A 20,740-nucleotide genomic window follows, 5' to 3' on the forward strand; every position below is an offset into this window, starting at 1 on the left:
GGAAAGCCCCGCGTTTGAGATGCCAGAGCTTCTGTCAGCTTGGTCTCCAAACAACTACATGACCCAGACCTTCCACCAATCCCCTACCCTGCTGATGATATGCATAAACTTTTATTAAAAACAGTTTTCTGCGTAAAGTTTATAAAAATAAATTTTATTATGAGGAATAACCTTTAATAGTGATGAGATAGTAGCTTAAATGGACAAAACACTCCAAAAATGTGAATTTAAAAAAAAAAACGTTTTGGTTGGCTTTGACAATGACAAAGCTAACGTAATTCCCTAGCCATCAACTCATCTCTCTCTGTGCTCTTATGTTTATTCTCTGGATTACCGCCCTGCCTGACTAGAAGAGAATTTCCCAGCAAGTGAGGGAGGAACTGAATTATTATAGAGGAATTTGGAGATGGCAAGAGGGAGAACTGCCAGTTTCGGGTTTTGTAAAAGCCTTCAGTTATCACCAACTACTCAGTATAGAAACCAGATATAATCACTACCTCAATCACTGCCTAAGGCTGATGGGCCATATTCTAAATGTCTCACGATAGAAATAATTCATAAAGCGTGAAATTAGACACACGATCACACTTTCGTATTATCATGCTCATCTAAGCCCTATCATCCCTAAAGTGTTGTGGCAAACATCATGCTATGGCTTGGCCCAATCTATTTTCTTTCCCCATAGGCACATGGATAGGCGATATTTCCCAGCCACCCTTGGCACAAAGTGGTCATGTGACAGAATTCTGGCCAATGGAATGTGGACACAGGAAATGCAAGCCATTTCAGACCCAGCAGAAGACTCAAGACCCAAGGGGAGTGCAGAGCCACTGGTTGGAAAGAGCTGGGTCCTGAACAAATGCTGAGAACAGCATTTCTGCCACTTGACCACCTGGGGACTATGATGTGAGAAAGAAAGAAACCACTGAGGTATTGTTATAGCGATGAGCCCAGTTAGCATACTTGAAGGAAAACCTCAGGGGCCCTTGCATTTGCCTTGCAGAACCATGCGCAATGTTAAAACTGAAGGGGGAGAGTTTCCACCATGGTGCAGTGGAGATGAATCCGACTAGTATCCTGTGGGTTCAATCCCCAGCGTAACTCAGTGGGTTAAGGATCCAGCATTGCCATGGCTGTGGTGTAGACCAGCAGCTGTAGCTCCAGTTTGACCCCTGGCCTGGGTACTTCCAAATGCCACAGGTGCAGCCCTAAAAAGCAAAAAAAAAAAAAAAAAAAAAAGGCAGGGCTTGGTCCGGGGATGGGGGGTGGTATGTAATGATGTTCTATAACCCTGTCTCTACTCCCACCCCAACCCCGTGCAATCTGGCCTTTTCCAGTTGCTTAAGAATTCGTACAGAATGCTTCTTGCAGAAGCCCTGGCAGGGAGAGCATGACATGGACATAGCCCACCCTCTCTAGGCCTTCTCTCCCATCCTGGACTACTTGAGGAATTCCACTCTTCTGAGCTTCGACGGCCATATACTTTTCCTTCTCCTGGAAATCACTTCCCCGGCCCATGCCCCCAACCCTGCCTGTCCAGTTTGAGCTGTTGTACCTCTGGAAAGCCCTGCTAGAAAAGACAGCCTCATGCTCAGAACTCCTATTACCCTTTCCCTGTGCAGCTCCAAGGGGCCAGCTCCTATTCCTGTTGTGTGATGAGGACAGGTAGAATCTTCTCTGCCTTCCAAGTTGCAAGGTCCTTGCCGACAGTGGCTCCATGTGCCAGCACTTGGGTGACATCCCATAATAAATGTTAAATGAAGGCATGAACAAATGGTAATGAACACATAAGTCAATGGGTCATTGAGGGGCATGCCACACAGCAGCTTGGAGCAGAGACCCCGTTCCCCCCAAATGAGTTCCAAACGGGACCATATTTCCTTGTGGACACTCCTCCAGCCTGATGGCTCTTCCACCACATAACGATGGAGCTTCTGGGCAGAGGCCACCACTTGTGAGAGGGAGACACAGTGGTCCAGCACTGGCCTCCACTTGCAATATCAAGATTCAGATGGAAAGAAGAGTGCAAGGATGCAGAGAAAAAAGGAGGGGGGAAAAAATCCCACGTAATTAAGAAAAGAGGGGAAGTCTCTTAAACTGTAGACATTTTTAAGTAAAAATAATTTTAGGTAAATACTATTTTGAACTTTTGTGGCTATATATGGATGTGTGCATAACACATGTACAGAAAAGTGACCATTGAGTGGCCAGCTTGGCGGATGCTCAGAAATATATTCAGCACTTCCTCCAGTCTTGCAGAAGCCCCTCTCCCTCGTGTCGGTAAATACTATTTTAAAAGAAAAGGAAGGAAGGAGAGAGGGGAGGGGTGCCCAGGCATCCACTTTAAAAGAAAAAGGAGAAATGGTGCAGCAGGCGGTGGCGGGCAGGGAGTGGAGGAGAGCAGGCTCACTCAGGGAACTCAGAGCCTCACTGAGACACAGCCATCAGGGCTTTGCCTGATCAACAGAAAATCTTCATGGGATTAAACAGACACATGACCTGGGCAACTGCAGCAAAGGTGGGCCGAGCTCTGGAGGTGAAACAGATTCCTCCCAGGTATAGACCAAGCAGACATGCAAGCTGGGCCAGCGGGTGGGTCCCTGGGGTGGGAGCTGTGACATCACTGCCTCCCTAGCCAGGGAAAAGCTGGCTCAGGTCCCCTGCCTCCAACCCCTTCCCAGCTCCCACCCCACTCCTGCGTCCTTTCTCTAAACCTGGAGTGGCAGGGCATCCTCCGTGCTTCCTTCCAGCGGGAGGTGACAGCTGCCAGACTCTAAGCCAGAATACAGGGCTTTGGAAGGAACAAGGTCCCATATGATGGCCTGGGAAGCAGCTTCTATTGTGTCACCCTTGAGCCTCAGGACCAGGGCTTTGACAGCCGGCTCCATGCAAGCCAGCCTATTAAGACTTCCTCTCTCCTGCTATGCCCTCGAACAGGAAACAGCCCAGGAATGAAGACATCATCTTTGGCTTGGAAACTTCACTCCCTGTTTATGGCAAACAGCTCTGTCTGCCAGGATCACGGTATGTGTTATGTGTACGGCAGAGAGAGACAGGTAGGTGCTTGGACAGGTGTGTAGGTAGATAGGTAAAAATACTGGACAGTCTGCAGGTAATCAGAAAGCAGGGTCCCAGGGATGGGCCTGGGTTTCCATTATAAGGGAGGATTTCTTGCTCACAAGGGTGTGGCAGTTTTCGGTCTTTTATTTCCGTCGCTATTAATAAGGGAACCACAAAGAGAACTAATAAACTGGATCAGGCAGAGGGACTATAAAGGGGATAGTTCTTAAGCACTGTAGTTCCTGATAACAGTCAAATTGGGGTCTTTCCCAGGTTCCATACTCTCCACACCATTATGCTCCCAAGTTTTCTGTTCTGAGGTTTTCAGAGGAGCTAGACTACAGGGCTGAGGGTTAGGCAGTTCCATGGGAGGAAGGGGATGCCTGGGTTTAGGGTGATCCATGAGGCTGCAGGAGTATCACCCAGTCTCCCTGTTGCTTCTTACACATGCAAGGGAATCCACTGATTTTCAAAAAAAAAGGAATATTCGGCACAAATTATCCATGCCACAAAGATTTACAGAGGCCCTGGCTTTGGATACGTCACGCACTGTGGTAGGCCCTGGGGAACTCAGAGATGAACAGAACAGTCACTGTCCCCAGGAACTCACAGTCTTGTGGAGTGAATAGCCATCGTCCCCCAGGAGAAGCGCTAGGATAACGGCCTCGCAACAGCTGTGGCACCTGGGGCAAGCCACTCAACAACTCTTCTGTTCTTTACTTTTATCATCTGTCGATGGGGGTCATAGTAACAGCCCCTCTCCTTGGGATATTGTGAGAATTAAATGAATAGATTAAAGTGGTTCGAATAACATAAGACACGGGGAAAGTGCGACGGAAGAGTCTATTCTTGGTGATGGTAACATTTCTGTGATCGTGGTGGGGACCACTAAGGAGGAAAGCTGTCCCAACTCTGTGCTTTCCTGAACTAGAAAGCCCTCCCAGGGGAGGCTGTGCAAACTGCAGACAGTGGTCTGTCAGTATCCTCAGGGGACTGGTTCCAGGACCCTGGAGATACCAAAATCAATAGACACGCCAGTCCCTTACAGATACCGTAGGAGAGTCAACAGACCATAAGGGATAGATCAAAAAGGGTCTGAGGTCTCATGCTAAGGAATTTGGACTCTTAAACATCAATTTACAGAAAAATCTTTTCTGGAAATTTGTAGAGTGCTTACTAAACTGTATTGGCGACACCAACTTCAAATGCCTTCATGTGGAATCTGAAAAAAAAGGACAGACTAAACTTCTTTACAGAACAGATGCTGACTCACAGACATTGAAAAACTTATGGTCTCTGGAGGGGACAGTTTGGGGGGTGGGGGGATGTGTGCTTGGGTTATGGGATGGAAATCCTGTGAATGATCATTATACAACCACAGATGTGATAAATTCATTTCAGTAATAAATAATAATAATAATAATAAATAAACTGTATTGGCAAAGCTGAACTGAACATGGAAATTGAGAAAAGTGCCCTCATTGGCAAATTTCTGATCACAGGGCTGGAATGTCCCACAGGCCCCTGGTTCTGGCTATAGATTCTTGGGATGGAGAGAGGGGATTAGGGGGGGAATTGTCAGGGGTGACTGTGATGGGCATCCTGTAGCTTCTTTTCCCTAGAGTGACTCCCCTCTGCCCCCATGGCGTGATAATAGTCTACCCCTCTAAGGGCATTCAAGGTTGTGACAAACTCTCCGGCTGTCCTCCCCGGCACCCCTTAGTTCTCACTGTCAGAGCCCTCACCTTCTCTTCTGGGGCCCACCCTTCTCTGCCAGCCAGGAACTCAGCAGGGGGTGTCTTGACTAGTTTAAACCACTCATGTAATTCTATCCCCTTTCTCAGTGATGGGCTGAGAGAAAGAGGGTCACTTGCCACAAGCCTGACCAGAGACAGGAGGGAACCCAGGCTTCTGGGAAAGTCTTCTTCTTTCTGAAAAAGAAACACAAAGGGGACATGCCTCTTCCTTATCTGTGGGTTGTACTGGTATGTGACAACTGAAATTGCCTGTCCTCTACAGCATCCAATTCAATGTCTTGCATAGTACAACTACATAAGTTTATGTTCCATCGAAAATTTATAACAACCTCCTAGAGATAAGTAGGGGGGCTGTTATCCCTTCAGCAGATTAGGAAACAGAGAGGTGAATTAGCATAGACTAGGCCTAGAGAATAAGCAGGAATAAACCCAGGTCTGTCTTTCTGATTGCTAGTGCTTCTACAGTACCGGGATGCTTCTCTTTCATCTTGCCAGATACAGATCAAAAAGCTTTATTTTATAAAGATTAGCATTTGCTAAGTGAGACAGAGAAAGACAAATACTGTATGATATCACTTATATGTGGAATCTGAAAAATACAATGAACTAGTGAAAATAACAAAAAAGACGCAGACGCATAGCTACAGAGAACAAACTAGTGGTTACCAGTTGGGGGGTGGGCGGGAGTGGGGGGTGGGGGCCATGGGAATCCAGGAGTGGAAAGCACCAACTACTGACTGTAAGATAGGCTATAAGGATGCATTGTAAAACATGGGAAATACAGCCAATATTTTGTAATAACTGTCAATGAAGGGTAACCTTTAAAAATTGTATTATGGAGTTTCAGCTCTGGCACAGTGGATTAAGAATCCAACTGCAGCAGCTTGGGTCGCTGCAGAGGCTCAGGTTTGATCCCTGGCCCAGGAACTTCCCTATGCTATGAAAGTAGAAATAAAATTTAAAAGTAATTAAAAAAAAAAAAAGAAAGAAAGAAAGAAAGCATGCTTGGAGTTCCCGCTGTGATGCAGTGGGTTAATGTTCTGGCTTCTTTCTGTGGAGGTGTCAGTTCAATCTCTAGCCCAGCACAGTGGAGTAAGGATCAGGTGTTGCTGCAGCTGTGACATAGGTCACAGCTCCAGCTCAGATTTGATCCCTGGCCTGGGAACTTCCATATGCCTTGGGTGCAGCTGTAAAAAGAAAAGAATAAGTTAAAAAATTAAAAAATAAAAAAAGATTGGCTTTTGTGCCTAGACCACAAAGCAAGGTGTGAAAATGAAATAAATTGTTAGATTAGATTAACATGCCCTTAAATCTATTATATCATTATATAAGCCATCTGAGGCTGGACTGAAAATATAAAAAGATGGGTTCCAGTGCTCTGGCAAGCTGAGAAATACCCACACGTCTGAGTCAGACAGCCACCCTACTCAGGAACAATATCTAGCAATAGCTTCCCAACCAGTGTGCTCCAAGTACATCCCAGGCCCTCAGGGATACAGGCACGGTCTGGTGCTTTGAGGAACCTCTTCATTTTACCCCTTTGTCGGTTCTGGCTGCTGTAACAAAGTACCACAGACTGCACATCTACAAGCAACAAACTTATTCCTCCAAGTTTGGAAGGCCAGAAGTCGGAGATGAGGGTACCAGCATGGTCAGGCTCTAGTGACGGGCCCCTTCCAGGTTGTAGGCTGCTATATTCTCATTGCGTCCTTACAGGACAGAAAGAGGGCAAGAAAATTCTTCGGGGTCCCTTGTCTAAGGGCACAAATTCCATTCAAGAGGGTTCCATCCTCATGACCTAATTATCTCCCCAAAGCACCACCTCCTAATACCACCACTCGGTGGCCGGGTTGGGGGTGGGGGGGGGTTCAACATATGAATTGGGGGGGGGACACAAACATTTAATCTGTTGCACTAGTATCCTACAAATGTTGCTGCTATTTACATGAGCTAAGACAGGAAATAAGTTTCCTGTATCACTCATTTACAAACCCTTCAGCTCAGGGAACTGATCAGTTCAGTGTCTCTCAAATACATTTTGACTTAAAGACTTTTCTCTCTGATTCTTCTTTCCTTAACTCCTGGACCTCCTCCTGTACATGTAAAACTGTAGAAATCCCAGCCAAAGTGATCGATAGTAAACTGTCATATTACATAAGGAACGTTACATAATATATTGTGACCAGTTGGCCTCTACATACTACTTTATTGCACATTATTTTTTTTCACCTGCATGTCTCATCTCTCCAATTAAGCCATAAATAATTTCTCTGAAGGCTGTTACCAAGAGCCTTCCTCATAGCAAATTACTCACTTTGTTTACTGACCATTAACATATATCACTGCGTTCTTGTTTTCTAATCTGCTCAATCTTGTTATTCCCAAGATGACTGGATGTGGTAAGCAAAGTCTGGACTATTTGTATTTTTTTCAATCAACATGTTGTGTGTGTCTCCTATACCTAAAACACGGTGCTGGATGCATGGAGATTCACAGGAGGGGGTGGGGAGAAGAAAAGAGAAAAACATATTAATAAAATAGAAGAGTGATGATGTCGAAGGGGTCTTCTAGCCTGAAAAAAAAATCTGGGGATAGAAGAGGCCCCAGTGAGTGAAGAATTCCTCTGCATGGAGGAGGTATCCACATACAGTAAGAAGACATTGGCCATTATTTCTCCCCTGAAACATTTACTGTGTGTAGTCAAATTTTAATGGCTATATTAGGATTGGGGGAAGAGCAGGGTACTTTTGTTCATCTCAAACCACCAAAAAAGCCTAAAGTATTTGCAAGTTTAGTCATAGAGCAGACAACCTTTGCATATTTGGACTTAGCTGAGTAGTTCCTACGGAAGCAAGGAAATCCAAGAGCTGGAGTTTCGCGTTTCTGAAATAACTTGTGTGGGGTGTGTAGGGGTGTGGGTGTGTGTGGGTGTGGGTGGGTGTGGGTGGGTGTGGTGTCAGGGTGGGATTCAACCTCCTGAGCAGGAGTGAGCCAGGGTAGGGATGGAATCTATTGAATGATCTGAGCTACAGAGCTGGCCAAGCTCATGGTCCCTCTGCGGTTAGCCCGACCAACACCAAACCCCCACCCGGCCCACCTACCCCTCCCTCCTCGCACTCTGGGTGAAGCACAGCTTGGTAAACACCTATGGTGTGGCTCTTTGGTCCCTCCCTCAACCAACCAAAGAAGGCCAACTTTGAGGCTTCCCAAGCTGCCAGGTTCCTAAGGGAGTATTCCGACAAAGGGATGCACTTTGGGAAGCTGATAAGATCCCTCTAAAGATGTGGGAGGCAACCTTTGAGTTAAATAGTTTGCCAGCTGATGTCAGCTACTACAGCACCACGGGTGGAAGCCAAGATCCACAGGGCCAATGTGAAAGGAAGTAGATCGGATGGAGCAAATATTTCTCTCCTTGTCAGAGTAACTGAGAGTAATTCTTCACTCTCCATCTCCAAGAAACCTGTCCTGTCTGTTGTCTGTGGGGCTCCCCTGGAGTCCAGGAGAGCCTAGGTTGGAGGAAGAAGCGAGGAAACTCTGGGATGGAGGAGAGGATCTAGAAGGAGTTCGAGGTCACCTGGAAGAGACAGAGCTGCTGTAAAAATGATGTACGATGGACTTTCTATGAATTCTCCATGCCCCTGGGAATTGGAGGCCATCTCCAGCAACTCTAGCTGGTGGTGAGGCTGCATTCACCTCTACAGCATTTAGCAACCTCCTTCTATTTGTCTGCAGTTAATCTTTGCTCTCAGTAAGTCTCCACTACACACACACACACACACACACACACACATACACACACACACGAGTACTTTCAGTCTGAGCCAGTGATATTTTGGAGCCTGAATGCTGTGCAAAAAAATAGAGAACTGTCTCACCCAGCTAAGGAAGTGAACTTCCAGATCTCGTCTTTGAAAATGTTCCCTTGATAACTCAGTCCCCTACATCAACAAGTTTCTCTTCCCCCAGCCCTCAGCTACAGGGTACGGCCAAGGGGTCATTTGCATTCCCATGAGGGAAAATTACTTGAATGGGCTTTGCAGGTTTAATTTGGCTCTTTAAACTCTTCCCACCAGGCTGTTTCTCTAATATCGTGGCTCTGAGGCCTTTTCTTCTCCCCGAGAACTAGATAGAAAAATAGTTCGTGTGTTTATACCTCCCGAATTATTTTTCGTTTGGATCTAGGTCATTGCAATTCATTTCCACTCTCTCGCCACTTTTAAAGAAATGGGTCCGAGGAGTAAAAAGTAGACAAAGTCAACAGTGCTCCCGTTCGTGCTTCTCTCTGTGTGTGCGCCTTAACAGGAAATGCATTTCTGACACTTTTAAAATGAGCAATCGCACGTATAATCAACTTGGTTAAAACTTCCTTCCTGGTAACTGCAACACTTCCTCTGCATCTGGATATGCAGGGAGACCCAGAAAAGCGGAAGAGTTTAGAAGCCTACTGGGTAGCTCTGAATTTGTTTTGTTTTCAGAAATTAAACAAATGATCCTTCAGCATCATCACCTCTGCTGCTTTATCAGGTATTACTTGCTTCTATTTTTGCCCTTTGTTGGGTCTGACTCGGAATAGTGACACTTCCTTCTGAGCTAGAATATTTTTATCTGGACCTGTTGTTCTTCTGATGATACTGCCACTGAATGTCTCTGTTTCATTGTCTCATCCAACCTGTGTGTGTGCATGTCCACGGGGTTCCGGCGATAGCTTTGCAGGTGCATCGGTCCTGTTTTGTTTTTGTTTGGGAGGAAGAGGGAGGGTGTGGGGGCCTAGTGCCAGCCAGCCTTCAGGTTCTTACAAGTACGTGCTTCGTGAATGTGGTACTTCTAACATCGTCTCGTAAAAAGAGAAAGCTTCATAGCCTCAACCATGAAGGAAAGCAGTGAGTATTTAGCCAGCCTGTTTTCATCTGCATCTCATATCTGGTAAGACTGTTTGATATTACCGAGGCAGAAGTGATTGCTGAGCATTTGCATGTTGCATAAATTTAGACCCATTTTAAGGTAGTGCCAACATTAACAGATCTTACAGTTCCCTTCTTTGTTCTACAATGCGGCAAAAGACCAAATAGTGAAGGTTTTAAGGGGCAAGGGACAGTTCTTTGGGACAGTTGATTTCATGTATTTACTAGGTGTAACTTTAGAATTTTTTAAGTGAGAGAAGTTCTTAAAAGTAAGTTTAAGCCAAGATTTGAACAGAAGTTTGCATCTAATGAAACCTGTCTTTCTTATATTTTATTCAACTCTTCTTTTTGCTGTATATCAAATGCTCCACTATTTCTTAAGGAAATAAGTAGTTGTGATTTTCACTAACACTGGTCCTTTAAGAAGTATAATATTTTCTGAAACATTAATTTTTGTTTCAATAGTTGATTCTTACTTAGAATATCTTACAAAATATTAAAGGATACTAAATATTAAAGTAAAAATACCATACTCATATTTCAATTTTGCCAAGGGGGAGGGAGTGGGCTGGTTGAGGAGCTTGGGGTTAACAGATACAAACTATTGCCTTTGGAATGGATCAGCAATGAGATCCTGCTGTAGCACTGGAAACTCTGTCTAGTCACTTATGATGGAGGCTGATAATGTGCGAAAATAGAATGCGTACATGTGTGTGTAACTGGGTCACCATGCTGTACAGTAGGAAAAAAATCGTATTGGGGAAATAACTTAAAAAAATTAATAACAAAAATAATATGTTTAGCATTTCGATCATTTTTGAAGAGTTTATTACTGCAGTAACACATTTACATGTACATGTTTTGCAAAGGTAGGTTCTTATTAAATATTTGTAGAAAGAGTAAATAAATTGTTGAGAATAAATTGGTGAATTCTTGTTCTATAGTGAAAAAAAAAAAAGAAGTTAAATAATCAATTGGGGTCAAACAGCAGGTCCTTCCTTCCATCCTGCGGCTTCTCAAGAGGCAGATGCAATGAACTAGTACAAAGTTAAAATTATCTGAATGTTCATATTTGGAGAGTACTGTCCTGGGGACCCCCCCTAAGAAACCATTCTAAGGGAGCAATGACAGCCACGACACTTACAAATTATATGATTCACCATTTTAGATATCTGCAAATGTTCCTAAGTGCAGCTTCACTAATTCTGATCTCTTTGGGTTTTATCAATGAAAAGACTACCTTTCCTAACTAGGAAGAAAAAGACAGGAAGTGGACCAGGTGGTCCAGTTTGAAAAGGGCCTGTGAGACAGGTTGGATAAGGTGTCTGGGTTCCCCGGAGAAGTATGAGGCTGAACAAAGAGGAAATCAGTCAAAAGCCTGTTTTCAAAGGAGAGTGCATCTTGTAAAGGAGGACTTGGTCCTTTACCTGGATTACTTGACTCATCCATGCTTTTCAATGTGCCTAACAACCACTACCACGGACAGCCATTGTAGGACGTCAGACACTACGCTAGATCAGGGCTTCACTTTGCTCTCTTTTTTAAAAATTAGACTTTCAAACATAAAGAAAGTAGAATGAATAACGAATCCCCTGTACCCATTGCCCACACTCAACAAGTACATTACCTTATTTAACCCTCACCTCCGCCCTCTGAGGTACTGTTAGCCCCATTTGACAGATGGGCAACACAGGCTCAAAGATTATTTCAATAGCTCGCCCCCCTCCCCCAGCCCCCCAGATTCTAAGTGGCAGCTCCAGGATTCCAAAGCCCCTGTATCCTCGAACTCATGTCCTTGTCATTCTTCCACACTGTGTCCTGCCGCCAGCTCATGGGAAAATGTCAAGGACAAGTGCCATCCCTGTGACGGAGCCCCCTGTTTCTCTACCCCCCAGGTCGCATAGGGCATGGAGCTGGAGAACTATGAACAGCCCGTGGTGCTGAGAGAGGACAACCGCCGCAGGCGTCGGAGGATGAAGCCGCGCAGCACGGCGGCCAGCCTGTCCTCCATGGAGCTCATCCCCATCGAGTTTGTCCTGCCCACCAGCCAGCGCAACACCAAGACCCCCGAAACGGCACTGCTGCACGTGGCCGGCCACGGCAACGTGGAGCAGATGAAGGCCCAGGTGTGGCTGCGCGCGCTGGAGACGAGCGTGTCTGCGGACTTCTACCACCGCCTCGGCCCCGACCACTTCCTCCTGCTCTACCAGAAGAAAGGGCAGTGGTACGAGATCTATGACAAGTACCAGGTGGTGCAGACCCTGGACTGCCTGCGCTACTGGAAGGTGTTGCACCGCAGCCCGGGGCAGATCCACGTGGTGCAGCGGCACGCGCCCTCGGAGGAGACATTGGCCTTCCAGCGCCAGCTCAACGCCCTCATCGGCTACGATGTCACCGACGTCAGCAACGTGCATGACGATGAGCTGGAGTTCACGCGGCGCCGCCTGGTCACCCCGCGCATGGCCGAGGTGGCCGGCCGCGACCCCAAGCTTTACGCCATGCACCCCTGGGTGACATCCAAGCCCCTCCCTGAGTACCTGCTGAAGAAGATCACTAACAACTGCGTCTTCATCGTCATTCACCGCAGCACCACCAGCCAGACCATCAAGGTCTCGGCCGATGACACCCCAGGCACCATCCTCCAGAGCTTCTTTACCAAGATGGCCAAGAAGAAATCTCTGATGGATATCCCCGAAAGCCAGAACGAACGGGACTTTGTGCTGCGCGTCTGCGGCCGGGATGAGTACCTGGTGGGTGAGACACCCATCAAAAATTTCCAGTGGGTGAGGCAGTGCCTCAAGAACGGGGAGGAGATTCACCTTGTGCTGGACACTCCTCCAGACCCAGCCCTGGACGAGGTGAGGAAGGAAGAGTGGCCGCTGGTGGATGACTGCACGGGAGTCACTGGCTACCACGAGCAGCTGACCATCCATGGCAAGGACCATGAAAGTGTGTTCACCGTGTCCCTGTGGGACTGTGACCGCAAGTTCAGGGTCAAAATCAGAGGCATTGATATCCCTGTCCTGCCCCGGACCGCTGACCTCACAGTGTTTGTGGAGGCAAACATCCAGTATGGGCAGCAAGTCCTTTGCCAAAGGAGAACCAGCCCCAAACCCTTCACGGAGGAGGTACTCTGGAATGTGTGGCTTGAGTTCAGTATTAAAATCAAAGACTTACCCAAAGGGGCTCTGCTGAACCTCCAGATCTACTGCGGCAAAGCTCCAGCACTGTCTGGCAAGACCTCTGCAGAGATGCCCAGTCCCGAGTCCAAAGGCAAAGCTCAGCTTCTGTACTATGTCAACCTGTTGCTGATAGACCACCGCTTCCTCCTGCGCCATGGCGAGTACGTGCTCCACATGTGGCAGTTATCCGGGAAGGGGGAAGACCAAGGGAGCTTCAATGCCGACAAGCTCACGTCAGCAACCAACCCGGACAAGGAGAACTCAATGTCCATCTCCATTCTTCTGGACAATTACTGCCACCCCATAGCCTTGCCTAAGCATCGGCCTACCCCTGACCCGGAAGGGGACCGGGTTCGGGCAGAAATGCCCAATCAGCTTCGGAAGCAACTGGAGGCAATCATAGCCACGGATCCGCTTAACCCACTCACAGCTGAAGACAAAGAACTGCTCTGGCATTTCAGATATGAAAGCCTGAAGGATCCCAAAGCGTATCCTAAGCTCTTTAGCTCAGTGAAATGGGGACAGCAAGAAATTGTGGCCAAAACATACCAATTATTAGCCAAAAGGGAGGTCTGGGATCAGAGTGCTTTGGATGTGGGGTTAACCATGCAGCTCCTGGACTGCAACTTCTCGGATGAAAACGTGAGAGCCATTGCAGTCCAGAAACTGGAGAGCTTGGAGGATGATGACGTGCTCCATTACCTGCTCCAGCTGGTCCAGGTAGGGGCTGCACTGGCTGGAGGAATTTATTTGCATGTGCACAGGCAGCCCATTCAGCTGTCTTCAAATGCCCTTTGTCCCAAGAGTCGTGATCAGTCAAAGTAGATCTGAGGAAGCCACCTCGAAAAGTAGTAAACTGTTGCGTTCACTCTTTTAATGTCCTTGAGGGCTTGCTGACAAGCATTCTGATGACATTCATATTTCTGCTTTTTAGTAGAACCAGCCCCGTGAGAATACTTGGTTCTCATTAATAGATGCCGCTTACCGAATGCTCCCTTGTGCCAGAGCCCCAAGTGATTGGCATGCTTCTCATGTCTTTGTACCTTTAATCCTCCCAACAGTTATGATGGAGGTCAAGGTAATGTTTTCATTTTATATGTAAGGAAATGACGTCGGGAGAGGCTGAGTAATATGCCCAAGGTCACATACTTTGAAAGACGAATTCAAACTCAGGAGGTCAGACTCCAGGCCCTGCCCTTTTCCCTGCTTCCCAATATTCCCCATCAACCCTGCAGTGTCGGGATAGCGTGTTCTAGAGAGAAAAGGTCATACTCTCTGATGGTGTTTATCACAATTCATAGAATCACGTCTCATATCTGGATGGGACCTTGAAAGCCCCTCTTGAAAGGTCTGGTACTGTGTTTCCATTCCTCTTCATATGACTGTCCCTGGGATCCATAGAGACTAAGTCAGTCACCTAAGGTTGTCTTAGGAAGTTGAAGAATGGAAGAACAGTTCACTAGAGTCATTCTCAGATTATATTGTGCTGCTTGACAAGGAAGAAAAAGGAGAGAAACTGGAAGAGAAATGCTATGCTAGACTGCAGATGTGTTCAGTCATTAATTCAGCAACAGGGTCTGAGTGCCTTCCCTGTTTCTGGCTGCTGGATATAGAGCAGTGATGGAAACAGAGCTGGTCTCTGGCCTAGCTTGGGGCACATAAAAGCTGACCTTACACAAGGATGCGTACAAGCAGATATTTAACAACAAATTGTGACAAAGGCTTCAGGGGAAAAGCTAGAGAGTATCCTGAGAAAATAGGCAAGGGTCCTGGGGACACTCGATTTAGACTCAGGAAGCCAAGGACAGTTCCAATTGAGTTGGTAGTGTTTGACCTGAGATGGTTAGGATGAGCCAAGCTAAATGTTGGACACCAAAGTGTCTAATCATTATATTTATGGGAAGTTTCTGGCGTTTCCTGCTGCAAAGTTTGGATACTCTCCACTTTAACACTGAATCTTCCCCTTTCCCTTAGCAGAAACTTGAAACATGTCACTTGGCCTTTGCCTTCATCTGTCAGAGAGAGCCAGTGTTTTTCTCTGCCTGTGAGGTCAGAGGCTGGCATAAACACGACTGCAAACTTTAGAAGAATTAAAGCATCCTCCGTTTTCTAGCTCTCCATAACACAAAGAACATAAAACAAAATCACATGAGGTCTGCTCCAAGTCCCAGTGACACCATGAATTATTTTATACTGTCATTTTCACAAGTAAACTTGGCAGACTTGGAAAATAAATAGTGTCCTTCTTGGAAACGTTTAAACGAGAGGTCAGTGAGTATTATTAACATCGAATTTGTGGTCCTAAATGTGAAGAAGAGTAGTCATTTGTAAAACTATTTGAGACATTTTCAGATACGACTAAATGACTCATTCATTCCTGATCAAAATGGTATCCTCTTCGAGATCTGCCTTGTCTTTACAGAAGTGAAACACAAAGCAGGTCAGAAAGACTCACGTTTGGGTTAGAAACTTAACAACATTTCTGAAGTGAGTACTGGTAGCCCAGTAACCACATTCTCAGAATTAAGATGTTAACTGCGGCTACGATGGCACCTATCTGAGCACACCTTCATTTTTGAAAGCATGAGGATAAATGAAAAATCACCACGTCGGTATTGATCTGATCATTTCCATACTGGAAAACCTGAGTAAGAATTGGAAATCATACCAAAAAGCCCCCAGGCCCTAAAACATAAAGTGGGATGAAATTTCTCCTGTTCCTTAGGGAAAGAAAAAAAAAAAAAAGGATAGAGCATGTCTATTTATAAAGAAATACTTTGCAGATGTCTAATTTTAAACCTCTTTATGCTTTTACATGACCTCTACCTATAACTCTACATATACATTTCTAATAATCAAACAGTGTGTGTTATTCTGGCCGCTTTTAAAAGTATGAGTGAGCATTTTTTTTCATGTGCTTGTTGGCCATCTGTATATCTTCTTTGGAGAAATATCTATTTAGGTCTTTTGCCCTTTGTAAACCAGCTATAACGGAAAAAATAAAAATCATCATAAATGAAAAAAAAAAAGGTATGAATGAGGACTTGCCATGTGGCTCAGCAGCTTAAGGATCTAACGACTGTCATTGCTGTGGCTTGGATTCGATCCCTGGCCTGGGAACTTCCACCTGCCCTGGGAGTGGCCCAAAAAATTATGAATGAGTGCAGACTTGCAGGAAAGTATGAAAAAATGATGTAACAAATATCCATGTGCCCACCAGAATTTAATTATTTTTTATTTTTATTTTTTAATTGGCCAGACTACAGCAGCTGAGGGCGGACAGGGGGAGGGAGAGGAGCTCAGGGCAGCCATCCGGCCTCTACTTTACTTTTTATTGTTTTTTTTTTTTCTTCTTTAGTCACAGAGCTATCACCTACATGAATACCTCTGTATTACCCAAGTGATGTGAAAACTACTGAGCTTGAGGAATCAGATAAAACAAGGGATTTTCAGACCTTTAAAAGCCCCGTACCCACGGCATCGTGGCAGGGAGTATGATGGCTCTGTTGCAGTAAGAACCTGTGACTTGCCAAATACACGTCTTGAGCAGAAAAGAAGCTATAGGATTTTTAGGATCCAAATGTATTTTGGGAGGGGGCCTGGGGGCTTTTTGGTATCACATCTACCAAATGTATTTTTCTCCCTACATGTACCATATCCTGACTATTTCATTTCCAACAACCTTTCGGCCCTGCCGCTTTTATAGATTTGTCTTAGCCATCTCCATCTTTCCCTGCCATCCTTCCAATTAATCAGCCCTTCAGGAGAACAAAAGCCCTCACCTCTTCATCTCAGAAGTTATTTGAAGCACATTTCTAACTTCTAACCCTAGTCCTTAAGCAAGTGGGTCACTCTGGCCCAAAGTGTCCTTGAAAAGAAAGGACTGAACTTAAGTTGCTAGTCAGATTCTTGTCACTCTACCCATACAAATCCACTAAGGTAGAGCACCAGTTTTTCTCCGTTTCTTGTTTCCTGATTAACTGACGGAACATGCACTCCTACAAATGCCAATGTGTTTTTCCTTTAGGCTGTGAAATTTGAACCATACCATGACAGTGCCCTAGCCAGATTTCTGCTGAAGCGTGGTTTAAGAGTAAGTACCTCCATTTTGATGAGAGCGTGACATTTTAAAAGTTATCGAGAAGTGGCTGATAGATCTCGAGCATTAGTCATAATGATTTCAACCTTCTTGCTTCCACCCTCAGAACAAGAGAATTGGTCACTTCTTGTTTTGGTTCTTGAGAAGTGAGATTGCCCAGTCTAGGCACTATCAGCAGAGGTTCGCAGTGATCCTGGAAGCCTACCTGAGGGGCTGTGGCACAGCCATGCTGCACGACTTCACCCAGCAAGTCCAAGTAATTGACATGTTACAAAAAGTCACCATTGACATTAAATCGCTCTCTGCTGAAAAGTATGACGTCAGTTCCCAAGGTACGGTGGCCTCTATTTTCTTGTTTCTCTTTCCGGATACCTTCATCTCCAAATGCCATCGTCCCTGTGACTCTTCTTTCTTCTGCAAGGCAAGTCGCACCTTCCTAAAGCTAGCCAAGAACACATTTTTTTAATCTCCTGTCTTTACGGAGTAATAGGCAAATTTAAAGTTCTCCCTTTACAAGTTAATATTTTTAAAAACTACGCATATATTCTAACGGTGAATTTATGATAACGACTGTTACACTCTTTGAAATATTAAAACACCATTATGCAGACGTAAGATGTATTTTTAAGAGCAACTGTGCACACACACGAAAAGATTAGTTATATCCAAATATTTACCATTTTCTCCCCATCTTTCAATATATGCATGTAATTTTCAAATCATGAGTCTTTTAAAGTAATGAATTATTGAGAAGTTATTTTACAAACTTCGTATGTATATACATATACATCATATATAGCTATACATATATATATGTACTTCCTATAAAAAATATATCACCTCCTCTCTGTTCCAGCGTTGTCTTCTTATCCCTTAGAAATCCTATCCCTTGGCCCCTCCCCTAGGAAAGTTAATCACTCTTTATCTGTATTCCCAGAGGTCTGGGTTGATATTATATTAAATTACAGTCATTGGAGTTCCCTGGTGATCTAGTGGTTGGGACTTGGCGCTTTTTCAGCTGCTGCCCAGGTTCAATCCCTGGTCTGGGAACTGAGATCCCACAAAAAGCCATTGCGCACCGGGGCCAAAAATAAGTAAATTACAGTCATGAACACATATTTCTGGTCTGTTCAATGGTATGAAGCTAGGAAATATCTCTTATTCATGTTTGTAGGGCTCATAATGGATACTCACTAACATGCTCAGCCAGTACTTTAAACTTCTGCAAATTTTGATTTTCCATTTTCCCCTTTGACCCTTTTCCAATACACTAATAATTCTCTCTCCTGAAATAATAATAGTAATAATCATCTTACTTTTATTTTTATTGTAAGAAAGAAAGGGAAATATTTGTACCAGCCTCTGGTCTGTCTGTTATCCAAGCAGTAACTTTTAATTTATGTATTTTGCCTTTAGTATTTTGAGGCTGTCATATGGTCTCCCCACCACCTCACTTCCTCTTTTGAAAAGAGTTTACCAAACCCTAACCGAATTCCATTTAATATGGTCTTTAGACGTCTGTTCCTCTAATCAGATGGCAGTTTAAAGTTTCACATGTTGGAAAGAAAACAGTAATTCTTAGCATTACCCGTAAAACCTCCCTCTCTGCCTGTCTCGGTATCTGATATATACTCAGCTATTTCTGCTGTAGTGTGCCTACATGGCTGTATTGCCCCCAGGAAGCCTGACTTATCTTGCCACCCTGAATGGTTAGTTCCTCAAAGACAGAAACCTACTCCTCACCAGATCAAATGTATAGAATGTTGTGAATACATGTGGTCTCAGGAAATATGATTGATGCTATTGTCACATAACTCTTGTGTGCTTTTGACCATTACAGTTATTTCCCAACTTAAGCAAAAGCTTGAAAACCTACAGAATTTGAATCTCCCCCAAAGCTTTAGAGTTCCCTATGATCCTGGACTGAAAGCCGGGGCACTGGTGGTAGGTATCACCTTGATGTCGCCACGTGGTCTCTATGTCTTAACAATGTCTGCTATGCTTAGTGGATAAAAGCTTATGTTTATAGAGAAACAGGGACGCCGGAAAGTTCCTGGATGAGCTTCTGACAAGCCCTTCTCTAACCACTGGTTACTAAAAACCTCACCACCAGGCAATCTCCCATCCATTTTATTTTAAATCAACTTTCTTAAGGAACCATTTGCAGATGATAAAATGTATCCATTTTAAGTGTACCGTTCAGAGAGTTTTGACAAATGTATGCAACCATATAATCACCACAGTCAAGATATAGCCAATTTCCATAGCAATGTTATAGAAAAAGTTATTTCCTATCCTCTTGTAGTCCTATCCTCTTGTAGTTATTTCCTATCCTCTTGTAGTCCTATCCTCTTGTAGTCCTTTTCTCCTTGCATCTTCCATCCCAGATGACAGACCTGCCTTCTATCATGTAATTTTTCCCTTTCTAGAATGTCATGATGTAGAATCATCCAGTATGTAGTTTTGTATCTGGATTCTTTTATTTAGCATAATGCTTTTAAGTTCCCCCCAGGTTGCTGTGTATCTCAGTCATTGGTTCCTTTTTTATGACTGAGTAGTATTCCCTTGTAGGATTATATCAAAATTTGTTTTCCATTCACCTTTTGAGTAAATATTTAACAGTGAGATAGTTGGGTCAGATGCAAAGTGTATATTTATGAGGTACTGCCAAATGTTTTTTCCACTTTATAATGGCATCTGTGCCATTTTATATTTCCACTACAATGTATGAGAGCTCTAATTGCTCCACATCCTAGCAACACTTCTTTTCATCAATCTTGTTAATTTTTGCCATTCAAATGGACATGAAGTGGTGGTTCACTGTTGTTTTTATTTGCATCTCCCTAATGATGTTGAGCATATTTTCATGTGCTTATTTTCCATCTTCTTTTGCAAAGTTTCTGTTCACACCTTCCATTCATTTTTAATCGGGGTACCATCATATTCTTATTTATGAGTCATTTATATAATCTGGATACAAATCCTTTATCTGGTATATATTTTACAAATATTTTCTCCCAGTCTGTGGCTTACCTTTTCATATTCTTAGTGGTGTGTTTCAAAGAGCAAAAAGTGTGTTGATTAAGCCCGGTGTATCACTTTTTCTTTTACGGTTCATGCATTTCATGTCCTAAGATATATTTGCTTCATCCAGTCATTCTCGGCCAGGGATGAACCCCCACCTCCTGCACCAAGAGACGTTTGGTAATGTCTGGAGATGTTTTGGATTGCTACAACTGGGAGAAATGCTGTTAGCATCCAGCAGGTAGAGAAGACGGATGCTGCTAAACATTCTATGTGCACAGGGCATTCCCCCCCCCCCCGCCCCCAACAAAAGATTATCTGGCCCAACATTTTAGTAGTGCCAAAATTGAGAAACACTTCCTAATTCAATGTGACAAGTACTTTTTCCTACAAGTTTTATAGTTTTAATTCCTACATTACATCTTTGATACGTTTCATTTTATATGCAGTTAGCAGTAAGCTGGCCCTGTACCAAAAACACACACTATCCACGGTCCTTATGAAGTCAGAGATTGATAGGAATAATGATATATTAATACAGCTCCAAATTGTGTTTGCTTTTTTTAAAGACCACATAATATTTTTGATCCATGGTAAATTTACTTTTGGCTAAAGCTCTGAAATTTTTTTATTTTTTAAAATTTTTTTAAATTTATTTTTTATTGTTATTTCCCCCAACACACTTTTTTCCCCCCACTGTACAGCATGGAGACCCAG

At 44.3% G+C, this 20,740-nt stretch overlaps 1 protein-coding gene across 7 annotated transcripts in view; it reads left to right on the forward strand.

Moving 5' to 3' along the window:
• Window positions 1-9,202: 9,202 nt before the first annotated feature.
• Window positions 9,203-20,740, forward strand: part of PIK3CG (phosphatidylinositol-4,5-bisphosphate 3-kinase catalytic subunit gamma) — a 43,602-nt gene continuing 32,064 nt past the window's right edge. For 4 of the 7 annotated variants that reach the window (XM_047752225.1, XM_047752231.1, XM_047752230.1 and 1 more), the window contains exons 1-5: window positions 9,203-9,341; window positions 11,614-13,620; window positions 16,928-16,993; window positions 17,106-17,331; window positions 18,840-18,943. In XM_047752225.1, coding sequence (XP_047608181.1) covers window positions 11,626-13,620; window positions 16,928-16,993; window positions 17,106-17,331; window positions 18,840-18,943 — 2,391 coding nt within the window. In that variant the 5' untranslated portion in view covers window positions 9,203-9,341; window positions 11,614-11,625. Of the gene's footprint in view, window positions 9,342-9,397; window positions 9,531-9,581; window positions 9,698-9,718; window positions 9,741-11,613; window positions 13,621-16,927; window positions 16,994-17,105; window positions 17,332-18,839; window positions 18,944-20,740 lie in introns of those variants that run through there. The other 3 variants (XM_047752228.1, XM_047752226.1, XM_047752227.1) reach the window with 3 other exon arrangements.

This window comes from Phacochoerus africanus, chromosome 11 (assembly GCF_016906955.1).
Source record: "Phacochoerus africanus isolate WHEZ1 chromosome 11, ROS_Pafr_v1, whole genome shotgun sequence".
NCBI classification, from domain to species: Eukaryota; Metazoa; Chordata; class Mammalia; order Artiodactyla; family Suidae; genus Phacochoerus; species Phacochoerus africanus.